General features: G+C 40.5%; 1 protein-coding gene across 2 annotated transcripts in view; it reads left to right on the top strand.

The window, feature by feature from the left end:
* The first annotated feature begins 332 nt into the window (after positions 1 to 332).
* Positions 333 to 14,163, top strand: part of ppp2r2d (protein phosphatase 2, regulatory subunit B, delta) — a 64,756-nt gene continuing 50,925 nt past the window's right edge. The window contains exons 1-2 of one of the 2 annotated variants that reach the window (XM_060841948.1): positions 333 to 491; positions 660 to 749. In XM_060841948.1, coding sequence (XP_060697931.1) covers positions 485 to 491; positions 660 to 749 — 97 coding nt within the window. In that variant the 5' untranslated portion in view covers positions 333 to 484. Of the gene's footprint in view, positions 492 to 659; positions 750 to 14,163 lie in introns of those variants that run through there. The other variant, XM_060841951.1, reaches the window with a different exon arrangement.

Raw genomic sequence — 14,163 nt, 5'->3', positions numbered from 1 at the left:
TCTGATGCTACCACTTCACGGGGCTTTTGGAAGTGCCTCCTGTGCACTCTGACACTGCACCCCCAGGAGTTTGCAGCATACAATGCAGCATACGCTGCCCTTGTGCCTATTGCTCTGATGCTGCCATTAAGGGCTTGCAACACATAATTCCTGCACACTCTTATGTTACCCCTTTAAGTAGCCTGCAGTGCACTGTGGTGCTGCCCCTTTAAGGGACTGGCAGCACACTGCGCCAAGCGTACAGCCTGTGTCCTCTGACGCTGCCCCTTTCAGGAGCTGGCAGCGCGTGCGTGCGCGCTCTCGCGGCGACGATGACGAGCGCGTCCCGTGACGTCGCGGCACCATGCTGCCTCGCCATGTCCGCCATCTTGGCCTCCCGCTGACGGTTGGACGCGGCTGAGATTCGCTGGGCGGATCAGGGCCCCCGCTCGCCTCGGCCCCGGGGGTGAGGGCCGGCAAGTGCAACCGCCTTCATTAGGAAGGCATGGCGGGTGAGTGGGGTGGTGAGGGTAAGGGATGGAGGCCTCATGTCTCCTTTCCCCAGGAAGTGGTATCCCGGCGGGCGGGAATGTTCGGATCCTCCCACTCCCCGGCCGCCTCCTTCTCCTCCTCCTCCTGCTGCTGCTTCTTTAATGATTTCCGTTTGGTTTACTTTACAGGACTCGGTGTAGTCGGCGGCGGCGGCGCTAACGACCTGCAGTGGTGTTTCTCCCAGGTGAAAGGTGCCGTGGACGAGGATGTGGCTGAAGGTGAGCGGCGCCGGCTTGGCCCTGGGCCCTGTGGGGGTGAGGGGGCTGGGTCAGGAGGGAGGGGATTGCACAGAGATTAGCCCTTCACCTTTCCCCACCCCCTCGGGCGGGGGGAGTGTGATGTCTGTGTCCTCGTTTTTACATCCCGGAGAGAAGGCGGTCGTGTCCACACCGGTCATCTCTCTCTCTCTAACACACTCACATCCTGTGATCCCATTCAGTGTGCTCTGGGGGCTGTACCTGCTGACAGAGTCTACACAGACCCCCGAGGTTTTCCCCTCTTGTGTCCAAGCACCGGGCAGGATGAAACTTGCTGCCGCAGATGTGGTGTGCCGCCCTTGGACTCAGGACCGGGCCTTGGTGTTGCAGGAGGAAGGGGAAATGATTTGAACCGAAATGTGACCTGCCCAGTCTCATCTACTTATCCAGTCCCAAGGGGGGAATGCTAAAAATAGGTACAGTGTTCCCGGGAGCTACTCGGAACAAACGTCGAGCTGCAAATGCTTTCAGTGTGTTCATAGCCTCGTTTGGAATTTCTGGCGCTTTCATCCGCACGATATTTTGAAAGCCGAGCGTTTTGAAGCGGCTATCTTATAGATTTGTCGTTTGAGATTTTTGCTGCAAGGTCGCTTATTCGCCGGCGGCTATTTTCACAAATGCACTTTTGTGCTCAAATAAATATGTCCAATATTTCAAATAGGCTGATCATAAGGCAGCTCTCTGTTAATGCCATCAAAAACAGTGAACATGCTTTATTGCAAATGTTGTATAATCACCTAATTATCTAAGGTAATTTTAGCATTTTATTCCCTGTATGCATAGCTGATAATCTAAATTAATTCATTCAAAAGCAGTGGGATTCCACTTAAGTTACAATACTAAGAGAGAATTTTCTGCAGCAGGGTAGATATTGCATCATAAGCATAGTTTTAAATTGGAGGCTTCAGATCTTTCTACAACTTTAAGAAAATTAACAAAATCTACGATGCATTTTTTTTAAACTTGCGGATCTGTTTGAATCTGTTGTTAAAAGCAAGATGAGTGGCCATGCACTGGATAATGTGCTGACGTACAAGATGTTATTTTAGTTAGAATGCATTGTTTGAAATAGTGAAATTAATCATACTATAATTTACTTATTGTTGATGGTAATGGGCAAAGAGGAAAATGTAAGAAATCACTAAAAATAGATATATAGTTGTAACTCATTGCATCAGTTGAAAGCCCACATAAAAAGTCTGATTTACATAACCTATGATTACTCCATATGATCAGCAATACTGTACAGAAATCCCCAAGCAGTAATTCAATGAGAGTTTGGATATAGTAAATCTCAAAAGTTGTATCACTAACTTATGTCTCTGCACCTCGGAACAAATTACTGTTAATAAATTGCTTCCTCAAATTTGTGGTTGTAAGTTTGCTTGCTGAGCTGGTAGGTTTGTTCTTTAGATGTTTGGTCATCATGCTCGGTAACATAATCAATGAGCCTCCAGTGGAGCGCTGGTGTTCTTTCCCACTTTATATTTATGTGTCTTGCTCTGTTACGTTGGGTGATATCACTTCCGGTTCTTTTTGAGGTTGGTAAATAGGGTCCAAATCTGTGTTTATTGATGGAGTGCCAGTTTGAAATCCAGGCCTCTAGGAATTCGCGTGCGTGTCCTGGCTTAGCCTGTCCTAGTTGGATGTGTTGTCCCAGTTGAAGTTATGTCCTCCTTCGTCTGTGTTAGCATACGCATAGTTGGTTATGTCTTTTGGTGGCTACTTGGTGCTAGTGTATGCTGGTAGCTAGTTTCCTGCTTGTTTGTCCAATGTAATGTTTGTTACTGTCCTTTTTAGGGTATTTTATATATGACATTCATTTTGCTGGCTGTTGGTACAGCGTCCTTGAGGTTCATCAGTAGCAGTTTGTGTGTTGGTAGGTTTGGGGGGTACCATGATGCCAAGGGGTCAGAGTAGTCTGGTCCTCGTCTACGAGATGTCTTTGTATGGTCATGTGGGTGTGTTGTGTCTTGTTTGAGTTTGTTGTTTCAGAATCAGCAGACTGTGCTTATTGGGTGCCCATTGTTCTAAAATATGTTGTATAGGAATTTTTCTTCTGTCCATTGTTCCTGGGTGCTGCGCTATGTTGTGGCCCATTTAAATAATGGCCTGATGCAGCTCCATTTGTGGGTCTTGGGATGATTGCTCCTGTCGTTGAGTATCTGTTCTGTGTTGAGAATGTGGTGCTGGAAAAGCACAGCACGTCAGGCAGCATCCGACCAGCATGAGAATCGACATTTCGAGCATAAGCCCTTCATCAGAAAAGGGCTTATGCCCGAAACATCAATTCTGTTCCTTGGATGCTGCTTTTCCAGCACCACATTCTCGACTCTGATCTCCAGCATCTGCAGACCTCCCTTTCCACTATCTGCTCTGTGTTGCTTCCCTGAATGCTCAACTACAGGAGCAATCATCCCAACACCCACAAACGGAGCTACATCAGGACATTATTTAAACGGGCTACAACACATTGCAGCACCCAGGAATTATGAGCAGTAGAAGAAAAATACCTATACAACGGATACGCAATAAACACTGTCCACAAACCAAAACAAGAAGAGACAACACACTCAGAGACTCTACCCGCACAACCGTACATCAAAGACATCTCTGAGATGACGATCAAGCTACTCTGTTCCCTTGGCATCATGGTAGCCCACAAATCTTATCAACACACTGAAACTGCTACTGATGAACCTAAAGGCCCCTGTACCAACAACCAGCAAAAGAATGTCATATAGAAATATCTTGCAAGGACTGCAACAAATACTACATTAGACTGACAGGCAGAAAACTAACCACCAAAAGACATGACCAGCTATCACTAGTACCCTTACATACAGACTAAGAAGGATACCACTTCGACTGGAACAACACATCCATCCTAAGACAAGCTAAACAAAGACACATGGGAAGTTCTAGAAACATGGCATTCAAACTGGCACTTCATCAATAAACACATCGATTTGGACCCCATTTACCAAACTCTGAGGAAAAAAGCCAGAAATGATATCACCCACCGTAACAGACCAAAACACAAATAGAAAGTGAGAAAAAACACCAGTGTTTCACTGGAGGCTCACCGATGTTACTGAGCATGGTGACACCTTGTCTGACAATAAACCTACCAGGTCAGCAAGCAAACTTACAACCCGAGCTATAAATCTTCTCAAAAATCCTAGAATTTGTTTTTATGCATTTAATGTAATATGATTTCTGAGCTAGATACTTCTCTGACTTTGCAATCTATTTTATGTGGACTGTTCAGCTAGTATTTGAATTGAAAGATGAAAACTTTATGAGCACTTTTTTTTCTGAAGAACAAGTTTGACATTTGTATGACTTTATTGCTAACTTGTAACAATACATTATTTACTGCTTAACCACTGTGAAGCATAGAAACATTAATGGAAGTGAGTTTAATAGAAATTGACATTGACTAAGGTGAAATTATTGTGCTTTTTAAATATTTCTCAACTTATTCAGTTCACTTATGATAATTCATAAGTTCATTGTTTAAAAAACTGTTTTCAGTGCATTACTGTGGAAGGTAACAAAAGTCAAGTATTCAGGTATTCTTGATGATTCTAATCTGAGAGCAAAGCTGAGGTGGTGTACAATGTTACAATCTTAATAAATCTTCCAGTAATTTTGTTATATACAACTTCTTTTGCAGTCTATTGCAGCTAATTTGTTGTGTAACTGTTGCTGTTTGGATGAATTTGTTTACTGTCTTTTCTGCTAAGTGGAAAGCCAAATTTAAATAAGATTGTGTGCTGGCATTGGGTAGGAAGAAAATTTGCTGTTACCTTTTAAGAAAGACCTCACATTTGTAGTTTCTTTCACATTCTCAAGTGTCACAACCTACTGAATACGTCGTGCTGGGTTGTCTTGTTTCAAGTCATTCATCTCCTGATTTCACAAAGCCTGTCCGTGATTGACAAATCACAAGTGTGATGGAATACTCTGTTTGCTTCAATAAGTGCTGTTCTGGCAAAACTCTGGAAGCCTATCATATCCAAAACAGTGCAACCCACTTAATTAACACCTTTTTCATCACTTTAATATCCATTCCTTCACCAACTGCACGGAGAGGACTGCATTAGACTATCGACGTTAATGCTCTGCAGCACTCCCAAATCTTTCTTGAATAGCACATGCTAAATTTGTGACTTTTACCACATAGGACAATTCCAGAAAATGAATGGGGACTATACAGCCACCTGCAAGTTCCCCTCTCTGCTTCCCACCATCCTGATGAATATCCCCATTGAGATCCACATGGAGTTACTGTTTTTGCAGTTTTGAAAGGCACCATTCGGAGTGTTCAGTGTTGTTCTCTGCAAGCTGTAATTGTCCAGGCAAATGATATAAAGGTACCCTGTGCATCAGGAAATCCTGACTAAGAAATATTGCCCTTCAAAATGGCGCACTCATCTTTTTTAAATCAGTGGTTTTAGCTATTAGATAACCAGTAATCAGCAGACCCCTGGCTTATCCTGTTTTGAGATGTTAAGTGAATTAATTGAACGTCCTCCAGTGCATCTGGACATGGTCCGTTTTTAAAAATATAAGTAAGATTGAAGAATTGCCATATTTTTGTGTCTTGCATAGGTCATAGAGATGTACAGCACAGAAACAGACCCTTCAGTCCAACTCGTCCATACCAATCAGCTATCCCAACCCAATCTAGTCTCACCTGCCAGCACCTGACCCATATCCCCCTCAACCCTTCCTATTCATATACCTATCCAGATGCTTTTTAAATGTTGCAATTGTACCAGCCTCCACCACTTCCTCTGGTAGCTCATTCCGTACACTTACCACCCTCTGTGAAAAAGTTGCCCCTGAGGTCTCTTTTTTTTAAAAAAAGAATCTTTGCTTTCTCACTGTAAACTTATGCCCTCTAGTTCTTGACCCCCCCCCCCCCCCCCCCACAGGTGATCAAATTGGTGAAATTTTCCATTTGAACGGTGTGTAAAAGGTCAAAGGTTGATTCTTGCGCATTAGTAGAATGTATAACTAAATTTTACATTTGTGCACTTGGACAGGAAGTAGCAAGCCACGGAAGAATAGCTAGCAGAAGAAAATTTTGCAGTTAGGAAGAATTGTGGACCAGTTACTATCACTGTTCTAGTTGTTCTGCTGAGCAAGATTTGCAGAATTATTAAAGGGGGAACCATTGTAAAGATATTTGACAAAGTAAAAACTTACCTGGAGAACTTCAGGCATGTTAGCATCTGTAGGAAGAAAGCAAAGTCTTTTCAAAAGAGTCATTCAGCCTCCAGAAAGTCCTTTTCTTTGGCATAATTCTCTCCACCTCAATGTCTAAAAATGGTTTTTCCCTTTCAGTATTCATAAATTTCATGACTTAGTTTGTCTGTTCTTCACCTTCCAGCTTACAAGAATTAAACTTTCCAAATTTATTGATACTTTTAACCCTGTCTTATTCTGAAGAAATTAGTGAGCTTTTATCCCCATTATTCACAACAGTTTTAAGCGGGTGGTGGGGAACTCAGCTGTTTAGAAAAGGAAACCTTTTTGTTTTTATGCTTACTGTCAACTGAAAAGGCAATGCTGCTTGGTTCGTTTGAACTTGATCTTGTTAATTTGGAACAAATTTTCTCTTGACTTGGGCTGTCACTACCAATACAACTTGTCTTCTGTCCAATGGCAAAAGTATAATCTATATTATAAAATCCAGCAAATGCATCTCTTGTCTGACATTTGGAGTGGTTATGGCATTGAACTTAAATGTGAGGTTGTAAGTTTTTAAATACCAGCATGATGAATATAAAATTAAATACTACAAATCTGGCAGTTTGTGGGTTTGAGATGATATTCTTCCTTCCATATCTATGCTAACTTTTTAAAAGAAGCATCGGATTTTCCTTTTATTTCTGCTGACTGTCTGCATCCAGATTTACTTTATATTTGGTGCATGTGACGATACGTCTGAACACAAAAAAAATAGAAAATTATTGTTTTGCACTAATGCTTTTAGACTCAGATGTTCAACACGGATACAGACCCTTCGGTCCAACTTGTCTATGCCGGCCACATATCCTATCCTGCTCTCGTCCCACTTGCCAGCGTTAGGCCCCATCCCCCTCAACACTTACTATTCATAAACCCATCCAGATGCCATTTTAAATGGTGTAATTGTACCAGCACCACTTCCTCCGGCAGCTCATTCTATACACTCATCACCCTCTGTGTGAAAAAGTTGCCCCTTAGATCCCTTTTTAAATCTTTCCCCTCTCATCTTAAACCTATGCCCTCTAATTTTGGGCTCCCCCACCCTGGGGAAAAGACCTTGTCTATTTACCCTATCCATGCCCCTCATAAATTTATGAACCTCTATAAGGTCATCCCTCAGCCTCCGACGCTCCAGGGAAAACAGCTCCAGCCTATTCAGCCTCTCCCTATAGCTCAAATCCTCCAACCCTTGCAACATCCTTGTAAATCTTTTCTGAACCCTTTCAAGTTTCACAACATCTTTCCGATAGTAAGATCAGAATTACACACATTATTCCAACAGTGGCTAACCAATGTCTGTTATAGGATATTGGTCATAGCGTGTTGCTATAAGGTTTTTAACCACTCGTAATAATGGTTTTGATCTACCCATGTGGTTGTGAAGTTCACCATTTTTGAAGTAAACAGTTGGTGAAATATTATTAATTTCTAATGTCACTATTAATGTGGTAAATGGCTCACTGCGCTGTGGCCATAAATATCTATATGTTCTGCTCTTAACAATAACTCTTCACAGTCATCTTGCTAGCTGCCTTTAGTCACTTTTTTTTTTATAGCTACCACCTCTGTGTTTGTACACCAAGATATTCATCGCCAAATTGTGGCAGGAAACATTTTGATTTCTTATAGTTCTTTTCCCAGTCATTAATCTACATATTTCCTAACAATCTTGTCTATGGTAAATATGTGTATCCACATTTAATTATGAAAATATCTAGAATTTTTTGGGGAAAAAAACCAGCCAAATTTTAAAAAAAACAACTACATTTATTTTGCTTGTTTCACAACCTTAGCACACCCCAAAACTTCGACTAAATTTCAGAAATATTTAATTGATTATCACACCATGACTAGGAAACCCTTCATCTGATTTGAACACACCAGGATCCACAGACAGCAAGTGATGATGATTAAATAGGGTTTTGTAATGTTGATTGCAAATTGGGTTTTGATCAGGCCACTGGGCTTGCTCCCCTGCTGTTCAAATTGTTATTGTAATTTATACTTGCATGAGTTTATGTCTCATCCAAAAAGAGGGAGGTTCCAATAGAGTAACAGTATCTCAGTATGGTCAAAATTTGTATCAATGTACCTATAGTTGTTTGATACTGCAGAGCTTGTGTTGCTATAAAAGGTGACAAATTGACTGCAACTTTTCAACTTTCACTCATAGGACAAACACTGCCAAATTTCAAACAATCACTTTATGGGTAGGTGATTGTGTAGTGGATTAGAGTCACAGGATTGGTAATCCAGAACCCCAGGCTAATGTCCTGTGGGCATGGATTTGAATCACATCATAGAGGATGGTGAAATTTGAGTTCAATAACAATCTGTAAGGAAAAGCTAGCCTCATGCCTATTATTAAAAGATGTCTGGTTTGCTAATGCCCTTTAGGGAAGTAAATTGGCTGTCTTTACCTGGTCCTACATGTGACTTCAGACCAACAGAAACATGATTGACTCTCAACTACCCTTATTCAATTAATGAAGTGCAGTAATTGCCCACATCCCGTTAGCAAATAAATTTATAAAAATCAGTTTGTACTATAGAATTAATCTATATGATGCTGGCACACCATAACTAGAGAGAAAGCAATATGTAATTTTAGCTTCCGAAGCTCCCTGGTGATTCAAAAAGGCACAAGGTTTAAACTGTTCCTTTTTGTTCGCGGAAAGAAATGTGCCTGCAAATGAACAAGTGCTTCCATTAAACATAAGTGAACAATGTTCTAAGCTTGAGTCATCATCTTAAATTGGTTGTTTATATATACTTGGCACTCTCAGCAAGTGCTGCCCAATTTCAAAAGTATATTTAACAATAGAAGTCTCAGTTTGGGTTTTTCACATATTGTTGGCTGTGCCTGGTACGAACAACTGAAGGAATGTAGTGTTTAATTTGCTCAACCAGTTGCTGGGATGTACTAGCACTGAAATACCTTCCTAATGTTACTCATAGTTTCATCACAATTGAAGCAGGGGTAGGCCATTTGGCCAGTCAAGCCTGCTCTGCCATTCATTTAAGGTCATGGCTAATCTATTCATTGTCTCAGCTCCTCATACTTGCATTATCTGCGTAACCCTTAAATTCCCTTCCATGCAAAAACCCATCCAACTGTGTCTTGAATATATTTACTGAAGCTGCTTCGTTGGATGGAAAATTCCATAGATTTACTACTCTCTGGGAAAAGCAGTTCCTCCTCGCCTCTGTCCTAAATCTACTGTCCCCTAATCCTAGTCTCACCTACCAGCAGAAACAACTTTCCTGCCTCTATCTTATCCATACCTTTCATAATTTTATCTTTCTATAAGATCCCCATCTCATTCTTCTAAATTCCAGCAAATACAGTCCTAGGTGAATAAATCTCTCCTCAAAGGGTAACTCCCTCATCTCCAGAATCAGCCTGGTTAATGTCCTCTGCACTGCCTCCAAAACCAGTACATCCTCCTCCAGTAAGGAGAGCAGAATCTCCCTCTTAAATTCAGTCCCTCGAGCAATGGAAGCCAATATTCCATTTGCCTTCCTGATTACCTATTGCACCTGCAAATCAACTTTTAGCAATTCACATATGAGCACTCCTAAGTTTGCCTGCACAACAACACTGCAGTCTTTCACAATTTAAATAATACCCTGCCCTATTATTTTTGCTTCCAAACTGGATAGCCTCACATTTACCAACATTCTACTCCATCTGCCAGACCAGTCCAGGAGCAGAGATGTCTTGCTGCAGTTATACAGGGTGAGACCACACCCTGGAGTATTGTGTGCGCAGCTTGGGCTCTCTGTGTCTGTGGAATGATGTGCTGGCTGTGGAGGGAGTACAGCGATGGTTTCCCAGAATGAGTGTTCCCCTCTGAATGACAGAAGAGACCCACTACACTAGTACGTAAATTCAATGTAAGCCGTGTTTGTGATCTGAATCAACTCTATTGTTAACTTACACAAATGATAAAATTAGACTTGAGTTATTTCATGCTAGAGTTCGGTGCAATCACATAATGTTGACAGTCAACCTCTGTCTATAAGACATTGAAAAGCAAAGCTCAAATGGAATTCTTCTACTTGTGTGTCAACCATGACTTTCTCATTCTAATAGAAAATACGAAAATAAACTTGCAGCATCCACAGTAGAAGCATTAGCATTGGCTGCCTGATCTGTACTTTAAAGCCCAACAAAATAGCGCATTGTATATCAAGATTTGACACTTGCTGTATGAAGTAGCCAACTGTTCCAAATTTGGGTTGGAGGGGGAAAAAAAATCTCAGCTGCGAGTATTTCCTTTGCAGTTCATAACCTGGGAGGTCAGTGGCAAAAGTGAATCCCTGTTGTAGTAGTAAAGTTCCTTAATACCAGTGATGTTGCAGAACCATGTATCTGTTTTTTTTTTAAAAAAACATATATCCCAAAGCAGATAGATATTTTAAAGATTCAGCATACAGGTGATCTAATTTGCTACTGCTACATCTTTTAGTTTGCAAAAGTTGCAGTAGTTAATATAATCAGTTGGAAAAGGAACATACGGCATATGACAACAGTGGGTAAATGACATCATGCTGTTGCATTTGAAAACTTGTTTATTATAGTTTTAACTTCCCACTGACATTTTCAATAATCACAAACTGTTAATCAAATGATTTTTTTTTCTTAAGCTGACTTTGACAGGTTTCCATTCTTCCTACAGTAATTGAATCTTTTAATGTGATAAACTTCTGCAGTCTCACTGATTTAGGTAAGGTATGAACCTCTCCACTAAGTGCCAACCTAGCAAATAATTTATGCATGTGTTATCATAGTCAAATCCAACTCTCTACTTGCCTGATCTCCACACAGAAAGCCTACTATAAGAAATGATTCTTGGCAAGTTCTTTTCCCCTTGATCTAGGTGTCCTGATAATTGTCTTAAATTCCATTTTGTCTTGGCTGTGACCAGTTAACTCAGCATGCACTCTGATTAAGTTTGATAATATTTCTGATCTTTGATTCAGCTACTTATGGATTAAGTTTCTCACCATGGAAAGAGTCTGTGATGATTGCATGTTCTATTTATTTTTAAAAGGCTGTTTCGCCAGATTATTGCATCAAGTCTGATTGAAGTTGTGAATATATTGCTGAGGGGTTTTATGCCATTAAAATCTTTGTTATAGTCTTGTATTAAAGTGTCATTAAGACAGCTGCAAATTAATGACTAGCAGAGAATCTTTTGCATGGGATTACACTTCAAACTTTCTGTATTCCAGTTTTGAATGCATACCCTGGTAAGTAATTGAAGGAGGCAGTTTCGTTTGTTGAACTGGAGCCATAAGTGCACATCTGTTTAAACTTATACATTTGAGTGAATGTTCTTTTGTAATGGCTGTTCATTCAGGTTTGCATTTGAGTGAATTTTGAAATGTGAATTAAGATGATTAGAAAAGTTGTTTATACTTAAAATGTAGGCGACTGCAACTTCTCTCCTATGTTAACAAAAGTACAGAAACTTTGACTTGCATGTGTTACAGTTGTCACATCATAAACTGCTAGTAATCCAAGCTCAGTCCCGACGTACAGTATATTAATAATTGTATGGAATATCAGCCATATCAAAGTGTGAAAGTGCCCAGTATTCAACAGTTTGTCATAATTTGCTGGGTCTATTTGATTCTGTGCAGGTTTTGATTTCGGGTTAGGACTTTTCAAAATATTTGTAGTACTTTAATGAATGAGAGAAGATCAATTTTATTTTTCTTTAAACCATGGGAAGATGCATATTTTGTCCAATATAAGGACGAACATATTGCATTGTTGCCCTAAGGACCATCAAAGAAATAATGGCTTTGGCAGCTTAAGTCATTTGACTTTACTTGCTGAAATGTTTATTCTGTACCATATTTAACTTTTCTGTCCTGTCTGGCTCAGAGGTTTTCAAATGTTTATTGCTGTTATGCATTTAGTTCCTTGCATCTTGGATTTTCTTAGTTCTTTGGTAGTCCGTTAGAGCTTTTGTTCTTTGGGATCAAAATGTTGTCAATTTCATTTGAGCGCTGAACCCCCTTTTCATTAAGATTAAATGTTTTAATCATTAGTGCATAGGTCCCTCAGGAAACACTGGAAATTCCACAAAATTGTGAGTAAAGAGTGCATTTGAATCAGAAGTAAATTTTGCATAATTCATCAGAGATTGACCATGCTTTTGTCATAAAATGCTGCTTAATATTATCATTTTGAGTTTTATTTCTGTTCCCTCTACTCCCTTTTTTTGGAATGATTTGTACTTTTGCTGTTATACTCCAATCACAATCCAAAGTGAGGGAAAATAGGGTCTATCTAGTTGGTACTTCAAATATTTTATTTCTAAGTAAACGGTTACTAAACACACACCAGATTAATAGTAATAGGGGACATTATTTTCAAAGGACTTTATATCCATGAATTGTCTGCATTGGCAAGCCATTGTTTTACTTCATCTCTGTACAGTAAACACACAGGCAAAATGCAGCTCCAAAGATAAAATGTTTTATTTAATTCTGCAAGAGGTTAAGGAGGATTGGGCCACTCTTGATGGGTATTTTGCCAGGATATGATTTTTTAAATAGATCAAAATACATCAAGTGATGGTGTAGTGATTGTAACAAGGTCAGCGAGGTGAACCTCATAGGAGTTCCCTGATTAGAGTGGTTAATCTGGTCCAATCAGAGAGCCCTGTGTGCCAGATAGGCGTGTCATACATTCTGACACAGCTGACTCTGAGGAAGCTGGACCAGAATCAAAGACTGATCATGTGTAAATAAATAGTGACTTGGTGATGGCATACCAACCTCTGAAGTTATTTCCGTGATGATGATAGTGGGAGCATGTTCCCAAAGAAACTCGCTCGCAACAGTCATCTTTGAGTTGGCATAAGCATCTCTCGCATCGTGCTGTTACTTGGGAAGCATTATTCAACCCTGCCCTGGAAGACTGGGTCCAGTATATAGAAAGAATGTTATTTTTTTCTGGGCACACAACATTGGAGCAGATGAAAAGCATCAAGTGATTCTGACAGCTTGTGGATTTGCAGCTTTTTCATTTATTAGGAGCCTAACTTTTCCTGACGCACCAAATACTAAAACCTGGTAAGAGTTGACAAATTTTGTTAAGGAATATTATGACCACAAGCCGTCTCTAATTCTGAAACGCTATTGTTTTCTCTCACCAGCTTGAGAACCAGGGGAATTTATCAGAATTTCTGACTGGGTTAAAGACAACTGTGACTTTGGTTTAACCCTTAAAGAGATGTTGAGGGACTGCTTAGTATGTGGGATTGATGATGTGATCATGCAAAAGTGCCTACTAGCTGAAGTCCAGTTGGACTTCAAACACGCTGTGCAACTGACTTTATTATTCGTAAATTTGGCAAGGGGAGCATATGAGTTGCAGGGTATTCCAATGGAAGGGAACACCTTTGTCAGTCCGGCTGAGCTTGGGAAACACTACTTAACTGAAGGCAATTGCACAGCCTCTCTCGGTGTGTCCTGAACAGAGGGACTCTAGATCAGCCCAGAGCAAAATCCCAAAACAAAGCCAAGCCTCAGCCAAACAGTTATGATTTTCTTCCAAGGTCTGAGCCAGCAAGCCATTGTAGTTGCTGTAATTATGTGGACTTGAGATAGCAATAGAGTCCTACTAAGCCTAAATCGAGTAAAAAGGACTCATAAGTCAGTATCCAAGAGAGTACATATCCTGGAAAGTCCACATACATCTGGTTTGGAATAGTTAAATTGCCTAGTAACATCCAAATCAGAACCAGTTTGGTTAAATGGCTACCTGGTTCTAACAGAGGTTGGTACTGGCATGACCTATTGTGATTGAAGAACTAGTCTTTAACAAAATTTGTCTGGATTCCAACCCTGAAGTTTGCACAAGACCTTGGCTAGACTGAGAACCTGTACAAGGAACCTTTACTGACTTAACTGCGATTTCTGTTCCGATCTCTTAAAAGGAACAGCTGGTTCAGTTACCACTTATCATAATGCACTCACCCAATCTTGATGTGGCAAGATTGGTTGAGAGAGATTCACCTAGATTAGCGCAGCATTTCTCGATTAGAAAATGGCTGCTTGACTGAAGTCCTATTTTGATTTCCACAAGGTCAAG

The sequence above is a fragment of the Hemiscyllium ocellatum genome, chromosome 22 (assembly GCF_020745735.1).
Source record: "Hemiscyllium ocellatum isolate sHemOce1 chromosome 22, sHemOce1.pat.X.cur, whole genome shotgun sequence".
NCBI lineage: Eukaryota > Metazoa > Chordata > Chondrichthyes > Orectolobiformes > Hemiscylliidae > Hemiscyllium > Hemiscyllium ocellatum.
The sequence above is the reverse complement of the archived record's forward strand: the minus strand, read 5'-3'. Positions and strand labels throughout refer to the sequence as shown.